This window comes from Eleginops maclovinus, chromosome 5, assembly GCF_036324505.1.
Source record: "Eleginops maclovinus isolate JMC-PN-2008 ecotype Puerto Natales chromosome 5, JC_Emac_rtc_rv5, whole genome shotgun sequence".
Classification (NCBI taxonomy): Eukaryota; Metazoa; Chordata; class Actinopteri; order Perciformes; family Eleginopidae; genus Eleginops; species Eleginops maclovinus.
In genome coordinates, this window is record NC_086353.1 from 19875743 (window position 1) to 19894061 (window position 18319).

At 41.2% G+C, this 18319-nt stretch overlaps 2 protein-coding genes across 4 annotated transcripts; one reads left to right on the forward strand and one right to left on the reverse strand.

Annotated features, from left to right (window-relative positions):
• Positions 1-58: 58 nt before the first annotated feature.
• On the forward strand, positions 59-9127 carry LOC134864489 (uncharacterized). Of its 2 annotated transcripts, XM_063883503.1 has the most exons (8): positions 1052-2577; positions 2673-2836; positions 3210-3541; positions 3663-3727; positions 4295-4452; positions 5081-5569; positions 6723-8172; positions 8896-9127. In XM_063883503.1, the coding sequence occupies exons 1-7, from the start codon at positions 1556-1558 to the stop codon at positions 8042-8044; spliced, it is 3552 nt and encodes a 1183-aa protein (XP_063739573.1). In that variant the 5' UTR covers positions 1052-1555; the 3' UTR covers positions 8045-8172; positions 8896-9127. The 2 variants fall into 2 exon arrangements, with proteins under 2 accessions (XP_063739574.1, XP_063739573.1); XM_063883504.1 differs by lacking the exons at positions 1052-2577; positions 2673-2836 and adding an exon at positions 59-524.
• Positions 9128-11730: 2603 nt separating this feature from the next.
• Positions 11731-18319, reverse strand: LOC134864504 (equilibrative nucleobase transporter 1-like). 2 transcript variants are annotated; one of them, XM_063883540.1, is made up of 12 exons: positions 18156-18319; positions 16665-16794; positions 16043-16089; positions 15376-15452; positions 15157-15249; positions 14785-14924; positions 14574-14704; positions 13500-13643; positions 13260-13367; positions 12997-13183; positions 12224-12347; positions 11731-12076 (listed from the first exon to the last, which is right to left on the reverse strand). In XM_063883540.1, exons 2-12 carry the CDS (start codon positions 16685-16687, stop codon positions 11930-11932), a joined length of 1221 nt encoding a protein of 406 aa, XP_063739610.1. In that variant the 5' UTR covers positions 16688-16794; positions 18156-18319; the 3' UTR covers positions 11731-11929. The 2 variants fall into 2 exon arrangements, with proteins under 2 accessions (XP_063739610.1, XP_063739609.1); XM_063883539.1 differs by lacking the exon at positions 18156-18319 and adding an exon at positions 17165-18144.

Consider the following 18319-nt stretch of genomic DNA (forward strand, 5'->3'; position numbering starts at 1 on the left):
TATGTTGTTTTTTTATTTTTTTTAATTATTTTATTTTATAAAAGCCACTGAAAGTGAATTTGTGTTTGACGGTGGTTAGCATCTGTGCATGTCACAAAACATAATACGAAGATAGAAAATGTATCCACTTTAAGACCCACAATTTCATTCTATTTGCACATGCATGGTATTTTCCCGGTAACGTCCGTTCTATTCAGCCTAACTCTGTTGGCAGTGCTGCAACAAGCAGCAATCCATCCGCCAGCCTCAGCCTGCAGAAAAAACAGAGAAGGATCAGCCAAACATGGATCTCATCTGTAAACCAAGAAGCAAGTCAGTCGTGTGGATGTACTTCGGCTTGAAAGCAGATGAAAGGGGACAGCCGTTGAATTCCGGCGAGGCTATTTGTCGTCTATGCCGAAAAATAGTCCTTGCAAAAGGTGGAAATACCACGAATTTGAGAAGTCACCTAAAGCGTCGACATCGTGCTGATTTTTTGGAGACTCCTTCTTCCACGACCTCCGGACCTTTGTTTGAGCCTCAAGGTATACCACATGCAAAGCTTTTACTGCAAAAACAATGTATCTACAGAGTACATCACATTTCGTTATTCTTGCATTAGACACTGATTATTTCATCCATTCCCTTTAAACGAACAAAACACAATTGCATAGGTGCATTGGTGTGGGGTTTAAAGATGCATTGTAGTTGATGCAGATAAAGGTTCGACCACGTGGGAGCACAGATCATGTTATAAATTAAAGCAATAACTCAACCGACCCATGTCAATGTATTAAATGTGTTACTTCATTGAATGCAACACTTACTTCTGAACATGCAGTGAGATTGTATCAGACATAACAGCGTCGGTTAAGTCACACCAACCCGCAAGTTTTCGTAAGAAGAACAGTTCATTAATTACTAAATGTCGGGTTATTTCATACATAAAGTAAGTTCCATGTCACATTAAGGGACGCTAGATTTTATTTTCGCCGTGTAGCAGTGTGATTATAAACAAACATCTGTTAACCTTCCAAATATACGTGTACGCATGCGCAGAGGGAACACGACCCCAGTGCTTAAAGTCTGTTTTACGGCAGTCAGTTTTAAGCTGTTGTTGCTATGGCATCAACTACATTAACTAAATCCGTTGTAAACTAAGGAGCCAAGGGGAACATCTGGGAATATTTTGTTATTTAAAATATTATTCCTGGATTGGTCGATATGTTGCCTCGCTGTTCTGATATCCTGCAATAAACAACCGTCCTGGAGTTGGTGCAGCGACTCAGAGCCGCCATCTTTTATCGTTCTGTTATTCCGTCTCTTCAAAACAAGCTGATAATGACTGTGCTATAATCGCGGTATTGCATTGGAACCTGACTAGTTCAACTGTACCACTCCGCGCGTTGTTAACATGGTCAAATCCTAATAACGCCTCGTTTTACATAAAAATATAAACATTGATAGCTGATTCAGCTAACGGCTAACACTATGAATGCTGACCTGAAGGATTCCTGTGAAACAATGGATTTGTTTCAAGTGGACACCAAAGAGGAGATCATTGTGAAAGAAGAATATGAGTCAGAGGAAGAGGAAGGAAGAAGAGGAAGAGTGTGTGCTAAATCCTGCTGAGATTTCTAGACAAGTAATGCTGTTAGATTTGGAACTGGATGAACTTGAAGAAAGCAGGGGTGAAATAAGTAAGCTTGCACAGAAGCAGACACGATGGGCTATGAGCTCCTTCACTTGCTGGTTGGAGTCCCAGGGGCTGCAGGTGGACCTGGCTGTAGTGCTGAAGACCGAGCTGAACACTCTGCTGAGGAGATATTACGGATCAGTACGAAACAGCAAAGGAGAGCTGTATGGGATTCCTAGTTACCTCGCCCTTAGAGCCGGACTCAACCGCTACTTCAAAATTCCTCCTCTTAACCGCCCTGTAAACATAATGAGAGATGTTGAGTTCACCTCAGCAAACAAGGTGTTCCTGGGCGTCCTGAGGAAAATAAGGAAGTCCGGTCTAGACATGTCTTCATCCCATCCGGCGCTGTCCCCTGATGACATCCTCATCCTCAGACGCTCAAAAGCTATGGACTCCAGCACTCCAAAGGGACTCCTGAACAAAGTCTGGTTTGATATTCAGGTACATTTCGGCCGCAGAGGGAAACAAGCCAACAGGAAGCTGAGAAAAGATTCATTTGTACTCCAGCAAGATGGGAAAGGACTCCGATATCTCACTTTATCCCTAGCAGAAGATGCGAAAACTCTTAACGAGAAGGAAAAGAGCTCTATGTTTGAGAAGCCGGGCAACAAATACTGTCCTGTGACTTCTCTTTTAAAGTATATCAGCATGCTCCCATCCAAAGCCACCGCCTTTTACTTGCAGCCTAAGAAAGAACATACAGATCAGATTTGGTACAGCCACCTCCCCCTAGGAGCCAATACTCTAGGTGCAATGTTGTCCCGCATGTCCAAAGAAGCATGCACGTCAACTGTCTACACCAATCACTGCATCAGCACCACACCGTTTCAAGTACTGTGTGAAGCAGAAATGGAGGCGGGATCAATTATTCCTGTTATTCTACAAACTACCGTGCAAAGGTAGGATACGTTCATTAACCTGATGATGATTTCATCTATATGTTCCCCAGAAGAGCTACTGAAATAACCTCAAAATATAATTTTTCTTATAACAGGGCTGAAATCACAATCCAAGTTCACCAGGCGCCAGCCCCCGGGGACCATAAGCCGCTGAGGAAGATATTGCCGAAGATCGATTCAAACTGCCCAGCAGGATTGCCACTAGATAAGGGGGCACCTTTAACAGAAGATCTGTCAAATTCTGCACCACTGCCGCCAAGTATTCAATATTTTAATAAATACAGTCTGTGTGAAACATTCAGATAAATATCCCATTGATTCACACTGAGGCTGCACACAAGGCGCTCGAGAAACACATTGCTCTTGGGTGGGGGAATGAAATAAAAGGATCAAAACAAACTTAAAGCCTCTGTCTTTGCAATAAATATCCCAAAATATTGCGTACCACTACCTGCTATAATGTAGTAAAGTAACATCACATTCTTATGCTGTAACATCCTCTCTCTTTCCTAGTGTTGCATTATTCCGTAAACGTTGTAACCAATACAAAACAGGCTCCTTGAAAATGTAGCCCTCCTCCGTGTTTTTAATAACATTAACTTAACTATTTCTCTGCTTGTTTGCGTCTTCAGGTTTGGATTTAAACAATGAAGAGTTCTTTGAGGATTTTCCGTTGCTTCACAGTTCTTCAAATTCCAACTATGTCCCGGACGCCGTGCTGCCTCCTGGGGAGCCTTGGCTTAATGGCGGCCCCTCCCGGGCAGTGCTGTCGCTGCCCTCCTGCCTCTGCCTGTGCGAGAACACCGCATCTTGGACGTCTGTTCCTGGATCTGCCGGCAAAGAGCAGATGGAAGAGATCAAAGTGTACGCCAAGTGTCACCTTCAGAAGGGAGTCATGTTTGGGCCGTTCGTAGGAGAAGTGTGCAAAGGACAAATGCCGACCAACCTCAAATACGCCTGGGCTGTGAGTAAACGCTTTTTAAGATGCAGTCCCAATTAAAATCCACTTAAATGGAATTTGTGTGTCGATAACCACCAGGAGTGTTTACAGAATTGGTCACTGAAATAGTTTGTCCCTTTTCCAGATCCGGGATGATGCCTCCTTTGTGTACATCGATGCATCTGATGAAAGCAAGTCTAATTGGATGAGGTGAGCAGTTTCAAGTAAAGTTTATCTCTTAAAAAGTAGTTTCTTGTCTCTTTTGTTGTATTATTGTTTTCTAATAACCCAGTTGATGTCTACGTTTACATGCAAACTCACACTACCTAACAGAAGTTGGATACGTAGATATAATTTAGGTTTTAAGACATTTTTAGAATCTTAATTGGTCCATACAGATGCCCTTTTACAGTCAGCTCAGTGTGTTCTATTCAAACCAACTACAGACGCATGCCCCCCCAAAAACCCACATTTCTGTTTGGAAGGAGAAACACACTTAGGAGCTTTGATGAATTATTGGTTGTGAAGAGATTTGTTAATATAAATTCAAGAATGTGGTTGAAGGAATGAACATTAGCACACTTTATGTACATTGTGTAGATATCTTTCAATGTCAATATGTATATATTTTTTATTAGCTATGTTAACAACTTGAGTAATATTGCTTTTTTGTAATAACAGCAAAAACCTAAATATTTAGTCCAACTATACCCTTTTAAATCAGAGTGTGTGTCTGCCAGAGATTAGCTCTCACTTCATGTTTGCTCTTTATTTCAGGTATGTAACATATACCGGCAGTGAGGAGGAACACAACCTGGTCATCTTCCAGTTCTACCGCCACATCTACTACAGGGTTTCCCAGCCAATCACGGAGGGAGCAGAGCTCAAGGTCTGGATCGGAAAGGACTATGCCACCCTGCTGGGCCTCGGGACGGGTGAGTTCCACATACCACAGTATTTTCAACTGACAACAGAGCCAAATTGAACTGTAATTATAAATCTTAAAGTGTTGATAAATACTACACCTCCAAAATGGGCAGTTGTATATCAATTACTCACCCTGTAAAACCTTAATATTTTTGTGCCTGCTTCCAATACGAGCAAAAAATCCAAAATTCAGAAAATGCTCCAAGTACAATGGGGCACATTTAACAACAAAAATATATTAAAATATCCTTATACACACTCACAGTAAAATCCAAGCAGTTCAATCCAAGTCTCATTTATATAAAACAAATCTGTTGTAAGAAAAGCACATAAAAGTCTCACATTTCTCAAAAATATCAGATTAAATGACAAGAATTCTCTTTACTGTGAAAGGTATTTCTATCCCCCAGGGGTATTAAAAAATGAGGTTTACCATTTGGTACATACTGTACAACAATTATTTATATATTTAATAAACAGAAAAACATGCTGTATTGTGATAAAATAACGTATATTGATAAAGTTTTCTGTTGTTAAACACAGGCCCCTATTTACTTTAGTTGCTTTAAAACTGAAAATGTAGCTTGCTAAAATTGGCCAGCATCTTCTGCTTGTGTTTGTGTTCGGTGGACCTAGGTGACAACGTGAAATGTGAAGTTGGAGACAAAGAAACAATCCTGCGCCTTCTGCAAGACATCCAGCTGGTCACCCTGCCAGAACCCAGCAGCTCCTCCCTTTGGTCCGACAACAGCCAATCACAGAGCCCAATGCTGTTCATGAGTGACGTGGCGACCATGTCAAACCCAGACGCAGCCAGTGATTCAACGTGTGGCCCCTCTCTGATCTCCCTCCCCTCTCCGTGCTTTGATAAGCTGTACGATTTCATGCCTGGGACTGATAAACTGCTGAGTAACCCGAACACCACACAGAACAGCCCCTGGTTCTTCTTCGGATTTGAGCCAGACCCCACGGGGCGGCCTCTGGACAGGAGCACCGGGGTGTGTAAGCTGTGTTGGGATCATGTGGGCTGCGGAGGTGGACCAACGGATCTCCAAAACCATCTGATCAACAAGCACCACATCAAAACACGGGATGCTAACAAAGATCGGAGCCATCTCTGCACAGGTAACTACCAAGTTTCCTAGTAATCCAGCTGTAGTCGTCAAGACTTTATTAACCCTCTGAGGTTGACTCTGATGCCGGTGACAGAAAAAAGTTTTCTGCACTCTCACAGGAATATCTCTGCAACGGAGCGAGCATCATTTCAAATGCAAGATATAGCCTAGCGCCACGTCTTCATCACACATGTTGCCACTTGTTTGTACCATTTTCAGGCGATTTGTAATCTATTCTAAAAAATAAATAGATTTTTTTTTTTGAGATTTCAATATAAACAAACATTTATCCATGTTCGAAGTATATTTAGATTTTCTAGGAGTTAGAGATTATAGATTGTAATTATGCATCCCATGAAGCATTGCATGAAGTTGTTGACGTATCAGAGGCTGTTGTTGGGGCTGCATACATTTTTTTTTTGTTTCAAGCATGTCACACTTAAGTACAAAATAACTATATGAACCTGGAAAAGAGCATACTAGGGCCCCTTTAAAAAGTTTGACCGTCAGCCTCAACGTAAAGCAGGTGTTTCAAAATCAATTACACTAAGAAGTGCCAGAGTAACATCGTTTATTGACACTTTTATTGCCCTTTTAACAGTTGAGAAACCAGAATCTTTAGACAGTCTGAAGTTCTGATAAGGTTTTTTTTCTTCTTCCAAAGAAAAACAAATAATATAAAAAAGACAAGCTGGGTAAGCAGTAATATTGTTGGAAAAACGTGGATATTCTATGATTTGATTTATGATGTTTGTTTATAATATTTTCTTTCTGTAATTCATTTACTTATTGTGAGCCTGCATTTAAGAACAGTTTTTCATATTAGTTAAATATGCATTAATGCATGGTGCTGAATCACAGGACCCAATCTGTTTGGATTTTTATTCAGACAATTAAATAAAATATTGTTGGTTCAGCTGTGTATTAGTCGTGTGTGTGTAGAGCAGTACTTTGGGTGCTGAAATGCATTGCTTATTTATTTATTTGTTGTTAAATGACCAAAATAATTTGGTTTTATTGTTGTTTTTAAGCAATCTCATTAAAAAGGAACATCCATGAAGACTCTAGTGTAGTTACAATCGATCTATAGCCTTTTAAAAGTGTAAAACTGTTGAAGCCTTCTTACTAATTGATAATGTATTCCTTTTTTTCCTTCACACCAGGCCAACAGCGCCCGCAGCCAGTGATGCTCAACAGTGGTCTGGTCAGCACACTCCCCTTGGTTTCCCCGGCTCATGTCACCAATGCAATTGTCAACTTTCTAATCAAAGACCTCCAGCCCCCGACTCTGGTGGAAGGGGACGGCTTCAAACAGCTGATGCACATCCTGCTGCCCACCTACAAGGAGCTGCTGTCACCCCCCCACCTGGAGCACCTCCTGAAAGAACAACACAGCAAAGGCAAGACGAGCCTGGCTCTGATGCTGAGCAACAGAATGGTAAGCGGCGATAACGAGGAGATACCAGACTACACCGCTCCACTCGAGTTCGAGTCCAGGAGACGCGGGCGACCTCCCAACCAGCCGAGGGAAGTGCCTCATTTCGTCACTTTAAGTGTGGACGTTTGGTTTCACCACTGGCAGGGCAACCCCGAGAGGTACCTCACCCTCTGGGCCCATTACATAGACTGTCGTTTTAGTTTTCAGAACCTGGCTCTGGCAACACAAAGACTTACAGAGAGCAGTGGGGAGAACCTTTGTGAGGTGGAATCTCAGGGGAAAGTGATGGCCCAGGAGTGGGGGATCTCTAAGCCTTATCTGGTCCTGCTGGGAGGGGAGGGAAGAAACAAGATGAGGCCAGTGAAGAGAGAGAAAGGTGCAGAGGCTGCAGGCAGCGTTCCTCACCCAATCTCGACCACATTCCTTGAGAGGGAGGATTCCGTGTCACCCCAGGAACCGCCGGGACACTCTACGGAAGGTCTACCGTCTGTGCCGTGTTTCTTCAGTGCTGTGCAAGGCTGCATCGAGGAAGTGATGTCCCATCCTATTATCTCTAAAACCCTCGGCCAATTTCAGATGATTTTCGCAACCCTGTTCCTGCCGCCGACTCAGAACAGAACGTCGTACGAGCACCACATTCAGAGTCTGTCGCAAAGCCTCACCAGGGAAGAACATGTGGAGCTAAAGTCCTGGACTCACTGTCGGCCAACGTGGAACAAGTTGTACATTTTGCTGAGCACCCTCGTCAAATACAAAAGCCTGTTCTATGACATGATGAAGAGATTAAAGGCGAGTCGAAAGAAGACACCGGCTCAGAATCTAGTTTGCTCCGCAGCTGCCACTCCAACTCCACCTCCAACTCATCATCTCTGCACTTTGAATGGAAGGTTCTGGAGGACCTTCGTTTGGTCCTCAAACCTCTGGACGTGGCGTGTCGGACTCTGGCCAAGGAGACGTTACCCCGACTGTCCCTCGTCAAGCCTATCCTCACGGGCCTGCTCTCCCGCCACCTCGTGCTGCTGCCGGGGGAGTCGTCATCAATCGTGAAGGAAGTGAAGAGGATGATGAGGCGCAACTTGGCGAGTTGTTACGACAACCCAATGGTCAACAGGGTTCTGTGTGTGGCATGTGCCCTCGACCCACAGTTCCATGGTCTGCGCTTCATGGACAACAAGGTGAGTCTCGAGCTACTGACACTGCGCCTTTTTGTTCTTTCTAGCCACGTATACGATAATAATAATGGCACACTATGTTCAAGCTCTTCTTATGCTCCATTAAAGCGGTCAGAGGCTGGCAATGCAGTTTTTTATGATCGGCTTTTTTATTCCAACCCCCGGTCCTTACCAGTTATGAACACATTTTGGTTACAAAACATGATATACCACCCTCTGACTAGCACATACCTTCTTAAAGCAGAGTCAGTTCTGATACTAAGCATGTCCTTCAAGTTGGTGTTTTAAGGAGGTCGTGTTATGTTTTGGGGAGTTTTCCCTTCCCTGTTGGGTTCTGGTTTCAGACATTTCCATTCAGTTTTTAAATATGCATAATCCTGGGCCAATGAATCAGGTTGGTTGAGATGTAGATTTTGTATTTATTGATGGTTTCATGATAGAAGTTGCATTCTCTCAATAAAAAAAAGACTTAACGCACCTGAAAGTGTACAAAATAATGAGCAATATTATATTATTACTATTAAATAATATAAATATTTTCGGAATATCACAAAGAATATTGTATTAGAATTATATAGTTACATTTAAATTGTATATGTTTTTTGCTATTTTGAAAATGACATATACACCAATGACATTTTTTTACTAAATAAACTTAAGTAAAAAGGTATTACACTATAATAGCGGATAGTAATTTCAAATCTTTTGTTTGTCTTTCTCTTAAAGGAGCGGGAAGCCACTTTTGATTGGCTAAAGAAAGAGGCTGTCAGGATTGTGAAGGAGGACAGGAAAAAGAGCCAAGGTAAGAAGCAGAGCCAGAACAAGAGGAGCCCCTCGCCTGGATCTCCAGAGTCCGAGTGCGACTTCCTACGGAGGAGCAAGCGCATCAAAGAATCCCGCCCCATCAACTTCAGACTAATGGAGTGTGAGGACGATGAGAGTGACGCGGATGAGAGCGAGTGTGCAGAGCAAGCACCTCAGGCAGGACTCTCTGGGATGGAGTTCCTCCTGGGAGACTTGTTCTGCTCCCCTAAGAGCAGGCAGAGCTCCGTGGAGGAGTCTATAGACATGGAGATGTCCGTCTACAAAGCCGACAAGGGGGCATCGCTGGGGGTGGAGCCCCTGCAGTGGTGGAGGATGAAGGCTGGTCAGTTTCCTCTGCTGGCCATAGCTGCACGGGCCTACTTAGCTGCCCCCGCAGTGGCAGGTAGCGCCGCACAGGACTTTGCTCAGGAAGGAGCAGGAGCAGTGCACAGGAAGAGAGGAAACATTCCACCAGAAAGTTTGGACTCCATCTTATTTCTGCATTATAACTACATGTCCACCTCTGAGAGCGGGCGAGCAGCAGTTAGGAGTGACGACAGAATCTAAAAGGTTGCGTAAACACACAACCCCTCTTTTTTTTGAGACTCATCTATTCTACATTGAACTCACCTTGTAGCACCTAGTGCCTTATCACTTTGGATACAATTATATCCTCAGTGCGTATTTTTAACAAATATAACTTTGATTCAAAGTGTGTCAATCGTAGATGACAGACCTTCATGGTAGAATTTTGCTGTTACCATGTGTCTTTGCTTACTTTTTTTTCATTTATGAATTGGGATATTATGAAGAAAAACTCCAAAGACCACGTATCATGTCACATTTCCACTGCCTGGTACAACACGGCTGTACTTTGAATACGTGAATTGTACGTTGTACTCTTTCGATCGAGGTTCTAAGCAAAATGAGCCGATACTAGCGAAAGTAATTTAAAACATGGAAGATCACTAATTGGTCGGAGAGAATCGTTGATAAAGCAACACGGTCATCCTGCACAAACTAGTCATTTTAACTTAACCACTCTCCCACCATTAGTGACCTAAGTGTTTATATTAAGACTAACAAGATTTTAAAGAAGGCATCCTTTCGTGTTGGCATCGCTACGGCCGTCAGCTGAGACCCCGCCTTCACCAAGCACCCAGGAAGTGATCCGGAAACAGGGAGACTACAACTTCTGTGTAAGTCTGTGACATCATTGGGCCCAAAAATACTTTTTTCAATTAACTAACATTGGGGAAGAGATGTTTGTAAATAAGTGTATAATTGTTTTTGAGCTAAATGAATTTCCCATTACGAACACCTTTTCAGCTCTTACTCATATCATTAGGATCTTAAAGTCGTAAAAGGCACTAAAAGCCGAATCTAGAGTTATTTCCCTCTCAACTCATTTGACTGGTCGTGATGTAGCAGAGGGAGGCGGGACTTAATAAAACCCAAGTGTACACACTCTATAGGCCCAGAACCTCGGATGATCCAGGCTGACTTTGTACTCAAGAGCTGTTAATTTCTTTGAGAGTTGCTCGGTGGCACGTACGTGTAATGCCGAAATTGACTGAGGCCTGAGTACAAAATACAACCGGATCATCCTGAACCTCTTGGCCATAGGGCAGGGGTATCCAGACTTTTTCCACTGAGAGCCGTATACAGAAAAATAAACAGAGGTCTGGGCCCCTAACTCTCCACAGGGTTTCATTTATTTTGTTAGAAAAAGTTTTGGCAGCTCCTGAATTTATTTGAAAAACTAGGCTTCTTAACACATGAAAACTGTGTAATATATTGTTACATATATTTAAGAAGTACAATATAAGACTAGCACAAGTATCATGTGTGGGCAAAATTCCATTAGAATTAGCTGAGGGCCATTTAAAAATGGACAACGGGCCACAGTTGGCCCTCGGGCCGTAGTTTGCCATGGAGCATGCACAATTTTTGCCTCCGATCTCCAGCCCTCGGCTCAGCCATATTAATGGAGAGGGAAAATGTCTGGGTTCAGCTTTTACCGCCTTTTCCAACCTTTAGACCCTAATGACTTAAATAAGGGTGTAAATGTTTTTGTACTTGGTAGTTTGTTGAGCTCAACAAAATGTGAATGCTGATTTACAGACGTTACTTTCCCAATTCAAGTCGATGAGAAAAAGTATGTTTTTTAAGTAAAGTTTTGGGCCAAAATGACGTCACGGACTGACATGGGAACTGTGGTATCACTGTCCGTCCCGAAGATGTGCTACCACCTGCAGGGAAAAAAACGAGATTGAAAAAAGGAGCTGGTACCAAAAGTGAGTCAAACCAAACCGTGAGGTGGAAATGGACTTGGCTTGGGAACCAGAAGGTCACCAGTTCAAGTCCCCAAAAGACCAAGTGCTACCGAGGTGTGCCTGAGCAAGGCCCCGCTCCCTACACTGCTCCCCGTGCGCTGTACATAATGGCAGCCCACTGCTCCTAACACTAGGATGGGTCAAATGCAGAATGAAAATGTCCCCTGTTTGGGACGATTAAGAGCATATCCTGTTCTTCTAAGTGATCATGAAAGAAGTTTTAAGAAGGAAAATATTACCATAATAAAAGATATTACCATATGAATCATGAATTATACTTGTATACTATACAGAAAGTACTTTTTTTTTTTTACTGTCTATTGTGTACTGTGGTAATACAAATAAGTGGACAAATGAAGTAATATTTAAAGCTTAAGAATGTAGAGCACTCAAAATGTCAATCAATGTTTACAAACAGTAAATCAATAACTAACGTGTTTTATTAAACTATCAACATGTTTTGCATTATAAAGAACATTTGAAATTTCAGTGTGATACCATAAGAAAAAAATTATACAAAAATGTGTAATCTCTAGTAAAAATGTAAAGGGGAATGAAAGAATTCTTCTTTCTTGTTTATGGAAACGTATAAAACTTGGACAGACAGACAAACACTATTTCTAGAACTCGGCTTCGGACATTTTAGAGCCGTTATTGTCCCTCTGAGTGTTGTCCTTCCTTTGGCGTGCTACTTCCCTGCAGTGGATGAATACGTAGAGGGGATGTATGAACACCAGCAGACTGAGGAGAATGAGGGCAGCGTCCACCTGTAACAGAACATCCATTAGTCTAAGGTCAGTCACAATATTTAACTACACTTGATACAGAATGTCACTGCTGACGATGTGGACCCTGACAAAGATATGATATCCCATCGACGCTTCTTCTGCAAAGTTACTTCTTTGAGCACTTGCCAAGAAGGGGTCTTCACGCAGAGCTCCTTTGACTAGGTTGAAACAGGGGTACTGCAGCAGGGAGATGATAGCAGACAGGGCCATCAGCAGGCCGTACAGCTTCCCGAAGTGACACACTGGAAAACTAACAGAAAGAAACATGCCATTTTAGCACAAACCAAAAAATGTGCAGCTCTTCGGTGGGATGGACTGTAGGCGGTAGCTAAAACTGACGTGAAGCTGATCAGGATTTCACTTAACAGTAGTGCCTTTGTGATGTATTTTTGTAGGCTGACCCCAAAGTTAGCATTGTCCCTTGACAAAAAGCAATTGGATTATCCCATTGGAATGCTGTATATTGCAGAAAATAAACTTTGTGGCCAACGCACGTTAAGGATACTTCCTAGAGGTAAGAAGTAACTAAGTACATTTACTCAAGTACCGTACTTGCATACATTTCACAAGCTACCTTGCAGTATACAAAGTAATTCAAACTAGCTGCACCTTTTACCAGCTTTGAGAACACTTTAATGATCAATAATTACAATAAAAACATAGCATATATATTATTCTAAAATGGACCAATGTGCATCATGAGTACTTCTACTTTTGGTAATTTAAGTATATTTTGATGCTAATACTTTTGTACTTATACCTGAGTAACATTTTCAATGCAGGACTTTCAGTTGTAACACTGTGGTACTTCTACCTTTACTCAAGTACAAGACCTGAGTACTACTTTAACTTATGAAAAAGATCTGAGTATTCCCACCTCTGGGATAATTGTTACTCACGCTATGCTAACAAACGCTGCATTTCCGCCGTAGAGGAAGGATCGATTGATGACTTGCAGAACAAAGGTGATGTACTGCAGGGGGAGGAGAGGAAAGGAGGCGCACAGACAGAAGAGCACACATTGCACGGAGGTCAGGAACAGAGACAGAGAGGAGGAGCGCAGGTCGGCCTCCAGCGCCGTTTCTCCTACAAGAAGAAATGAATGAAGTTCCTCTGTTACACACACACACACACACACACACACACGAGCAGAGAGTTTTACCGGGAGCCAGAGGCTTTACCTTGTGTCTGTCCATGAGGAGTCCGTTCCAGGGAGCACACAGCACTCCAAACAGCTGGGTAATGGCAAACGCATTGGTGTAATGACTCACTGAGCAATCAGGGAGAAAGAAGCAAAGAAACCCAACCAAAAAAAGTTGGATTTTGTTGATAATGACAGAAAGGTGAAATAAGAGGAAAAAGATAAATCCTTAAATCAAGTTATTTTTTTCAAATGAGTTACCCAGGTCAGGGTCATTCCCGGCCAGCCGGTTGAGCATGGGGTTGAGCGTGCCGATGAAGAGGTAGTGCCTCAGCTGCATTATGGACAACCACAACAAGTGCCACAGGAAGAACCAGGACAAAACACAGCTCCTGAAACTCGCCACTAAACACAAAACATTGGAAAAAGGAATCGACAAAATAGTGAATATTGCTTTTAAGTTTAAACTGTATTACCTTCTGCTGAAAGGACACTGACAGTGCAATATCAATATCATGTCCAATATAACTTTTTCTATTTAACTAATTTCACAAAATGTATCTTACTCTTTTGCAACTTTATTAGGCACTGCTGTTAGTAAAAATGATTATACACTTAACTCATTACTTTTATTTATTTTTCACTTTTTTTTAAAGCAATCTCTGCCACAAGAACTTTCATTGAGATTAATGAAATGTTATTTTATGTTGAATACAGTGACTAATTTGCACCGTGTGTTTTATGTTTAAATAAAATAGAGTTTTGATACGGCCCTGATTAAAGGAATAGTTCACCTCTGAATTTTAAATCATGAATCGTCTCATTAACTCTTGAAAATACAGAAAATGTCCCTCAGAGCTACAATGGTTAGTTCAATAATCAATAACTAAATCTACAGAAAATGTATCGGCAGCTATTTTGATACCTGACTCAAGTGTTTCAGACATTTTTGAGCAAAAAAGGTCAAATATTCCCTGGTATTATAGAAGATTCTCAAATGAGACAATCTGCTGCTTTTTCTTTGTTAAATTTGCAGAAACACATAAATTGAATACCTGAGTTCAAGAAAATTGTGGCTTCAATTTTAAAAGAGATAATGTGGACTAAAAGATTATAAACTAATACAGAGATCTATTGATGATAAAAACGTTGGTAGGGTTATTGGTCATACATGTATGTTGTCTATTTTAACTTAGTTGTCAATTTCATTAAATGCACTTTTTTTTGTAAAAGACATTTTTTAAAGTTTTATTTTTAAAATGTAGTTCTCTGTGTGAAGCTTTATTGAGCATCTACAGGCACTCCTGACTATGTGGCAAAAAGAAGGCTGAGTACCATTATCTGAGTCTTGGTCCTCTGCTTCGTCCTCAGGTTCTGCTGGAGACTCCTGTGAAGCTGTCACGCCACCGTCTTTCGTCCTATCAAACTGCTGTAGATTGTAAGTGTTGGCCTTCCTGCAATTCAATCTATATAGAGAAAACGATTGTTTATTCCATGTCCTATCCATGAAATAGTAGCTACTTCAAAGACAAGCTGATGTTCGTACCCGTAGGTGAAGTGTTGCGGCAGAGGGTAGGGGATGTGGTTTTTGGGCATCAGCAGGAAGGTCCTCAGCAGGTGTATGACGCTGCAGGAGGACAAAACAAGGAGGGAGGAGCGCAGAGAGATTCCCTGTCCATGCAGAACCTGGAAAGCAGAGAATATTTTGCCAAACGAAAGCCAATTTATCCCTTTAATCACAGAGAAGTTCATGTTTTTTCTTTTAATATACTATCTTAATATAAAAACTCCAGGGATTTTTTTCTTTTCATAACCCCCTCATTCAGGGCTGTATTTTAATTTTATTTAATAACACTTATACGGAAATAATGATTACAGAAGTTGTCAGGATATAACAATATAGGGGCTCCCCTTGTACCTTGATGATCAGAAAAACAGCAGAAGAAGAGTCAAAGGCTCCATTGTACAGGGTGATGATGGTGGAGCGATGAGCAGAGAACAAGTTCCCCACCTTACCAACACAAAGACACAATTCAGCAATAGAAAATGTGTAGTAATGGTTACTGGAGTGTTTAAAGGTCTACGAAATATAATTAATTTTGAGTATATTTCTACATTAAGTTATCTCAGAAGTCACCTGCATGTTGGTTAGAAGGAGTAAAATTCCCCCCACAGCAATACACGAAAGGGCAGGATAAAGCAGCTCTGAATATGCTATATGAAGCAGGAAACAAATATGACTGAACAGTTAAGACATTTTTCGGTTCGTAAAGGTTTGTCTTCACAACTGGCAGTGTGTAATTCCACATTCTATCTTTTCCTAACTTTAACTGTATTTTCACATTTTTTGCCCAGATTCATGCTACTGAAACTACAGTTAACTAGCTATAAAACAGTACAGGGGTATGGGGTGGGGGTTCTCATTGTAGCTCCAGACCTTTTACACCAAAAACTAACAATAAAACTTTATTTTTTCTCAGTCGTATCTCATTTCTAAGTGGATTCCAGTGGATCTAAGATTGTGGGTAATTTAGTGAACGGTATGGAAAATCATTTGCTAAAATTACTTCATTAGATAAAAGAAAATATCAAACAAGTTTTAAAGTAATTATTCTCACCCTGTAGGGCAAAATAAATACCAATAAAATTCAGTCTTTTTTTTGTACCATTTTGTGTGTGTGTGTGTGTGTGTGTGTGTGTGTGTGTGTGTGTGTGTGTGTGTGTGTGTGTGTGTGTGTGTGTGTGTGTGTGTGTGTGTGTGTGTGTGTGTGTGTGTGTGTGTGTGTGTGTGCGCGCGCACTTGCCTGCACTGGAGAAGGCAACAAGAACTGTCCCAGTCGTGTATAAAGATCTTGGAATATGAAAATGAAAAATACAAAAAATAGCTGTAAAAATGTTAACAGCACTATGAACTCACATTTGTTAAATGTAGATGTTTTGTGTTTGGCTTGAATTCTTACCAGCATCATATCACATAACTAGGATGCATCTCATGAGTTTGAGATCTGGTTGAAATTAATTAATTAAATCATTTTTTAATTATTTATATACTACATTATATCTAAGTGTTTTTCATGGGTGGACTCTTTTACCTGATTAAACTTTCCACTAATATATTTTTTAAGATATGCATTTATATGCACAGGTAGCGGTAAATACATGACTTATTTACTATTAGGTTTTCTGCAACCATTTTACTTTGTGTGTAAAATGGCACATGAAAGGCAAATAGGGTTTGGGATCAAGAGATAAGCCGCAGACCTTGTCCCATAGCTTCGTTCTCAGAACAGTTGCAGAACAATGACCAGGGTACAGAAAAGGAGGTCTTTGCCCGGATATATATTTGCAGAAATTGTTTTTTTAAATGGAACCTTCAGATATTGTATTTTTTTTATGGTCATAAATAGGAAATTAAGAGGAACTCACATTGCCAGCAGCCTGGTTACCATGGTGCCAAATCGATCAAAGAGGTAGCCATTGACTAGAGTCAGGAAGTTGTTGAGGAATGAGGCGACGGTGAAGACCAGAGAGAACTGCTCATCCTGCCTAGTGCAGTCTGTAAGGTTGAGAAAGCTTGGGATAAGATACATTATTGAGAACATGAGGTCAGAAAAAATACTAGAACTAGAATTCTCAGGGTTCAGAACAAAATGTATTGTATATTTTACTCTTAGTGTGCCCATAACTTACATATTGAACAACATGCATTATTAGAGAAGATTTGAATCTAGTGATTGAGACCAAAAACTGATCCGAAGAATGTTTACTGCATTAAGAATTGTTTTGCAACCGGGGTCGCCCCCTGCAGGTCATCATGAATAATTTCACTTTTGACACACTTGGCATTGGCTTTACTTTTCAGACCTGGAGGCTATTCCCACTTCTTTTATACAGTCCGTGATGAAACCTGAACTAGAGTTGCTCACCTGTAGTGGTCTTGGTACCATTGGTACCTGGGATGTTAACACAAAGATGACTGAAGTAGCCATCTTCCTTCAGCACAAACACCAGAGAGGCAAATCCAAACACTACACCGGCAAAACACAGACACTCCAGCATCCCCGAGGCCAGAGTCAGCCTGTAGCGCATCCTGTTACCAACCTCGAACCCCTGCATGCTTTCAAGGCCTATCTCCAGGTCACCAAAAGATGTATTTCCAGTTTAGGTTTGGTCCTGAAAGAAAGTTGTCTCTCTGTTTCTCTTAGGCATGCAGACCCTCTTATTCCTCTTCAAACTGACTTTTGGAGTTTCCCTCAGAAAGAACAGGGCAGTGAAGGTCTCTGTAGATTAAAGTTCTACAGAAAAATCAAGAGGTATTTTTCATCTCTCTGTTACAGCCCACACAGTAAAATATGGTTCCAGACATAACAAATGCTTCTGTGTGGTAGATTAAATAAGTGTAACTCCTATGGCATCACAATTTTACAGCAAGTGGGTGTTGTTAATTTAATATTTAAAAATTGGCAAGTTTCTGATTTATTTTTCCAAGATTGTTCACTTTTGCATTTTGTAATTTAATTAAAACACACCTAGATATCTACATCTACTTTCACTGTGTTTTATTTTCTATTGCCACATGAGGACAGTGCGGCCGTTATCGGCAGGCTGTGCTGATTTTAATCCAGATTAGTTCACTTAATCTATGTGTACTGACACACACGGCACCACTTTGACATAAACACACTTTATAATAGACCTTTATAAACGTAACCGAATGGATTTATTAACGATAATTTGACATAACGTGACTGGACATCTGATATCGTCAATATGCAATGCGTAGGCCATGAAACATAATAGATTACTATAGAGTCGGTGTTTTTTTCTATGTAGAGACGTTGAATACCTCCGTCTCGGGACAAAGCATGCATCATTTCGCCCGCACCTGCTATTATTTACATTTCAAGTGACGTTTACCTTGTTAGTTCCACGTGATCCACACATTACAGTCCTCATGCGCTTCTGCTCCGCAGTATCTGTCTGTCTGTCACTTAGAGATAAAGTTGTAATCGCAAACCTAAGACCCATATGTTCCCAGGGCGGGAAACATATTAGTTTTAGGTTTAAATATATCCGCATAA

What these genes read in the sequence shown, in the direction of transcription:
- LOC134864489 (XM_063883503.1), top strand. Translation starts at nt 1,556, where the DNA reads ATGAGTCAGAGGAAGAGGAAGGAAGAAGAGGAAGAGTGTGTGCTAAAT. An exon ending in ACCTCAAATACGCCTGGGCT is followed by an intron (nt 3,542 to 3,662) that starts GTGAGTAAACGC and finishes TCCCTTTTCCAG; the next exon opens with ATCCGGGATGATGCCTCCTT. An exon ending in TCGGAGCCATCTCTGCACAG is followed by an intron (nt 5,570 to 6,722) that starts GTAACTACCAAG and finishes CCTTCACACCAG; the next exon opens with GCCAACAGCGCCCGCAGCCA.
- LOC134864504 (XM_063883539.1), bottom strand. Translation starts at nt 17,354, where the DNA reads ATGCAGGGGTTCGAGGTTGGTAACAGGATGCGCTACAGGCTGACTCTG. An exon ending in CTGTTTTTCTGATCATCAAG is followed by an intron (nt 14,925 to 15,156) that starts GTACAAGGGGAG and finishes TCTGCTTTCCAG; the next exon opens with GTTCTGCATGGACAGGGAAT. An exon ending in GGACCAAGACTCAGATAATG is followed by an intron (nt 13,644 to 14,573) that starts GTACTCAGCCTT and finishes TTTTGTGTTTAG; the next exon opens with TGGCGAGTTTCAGGAGCTGT.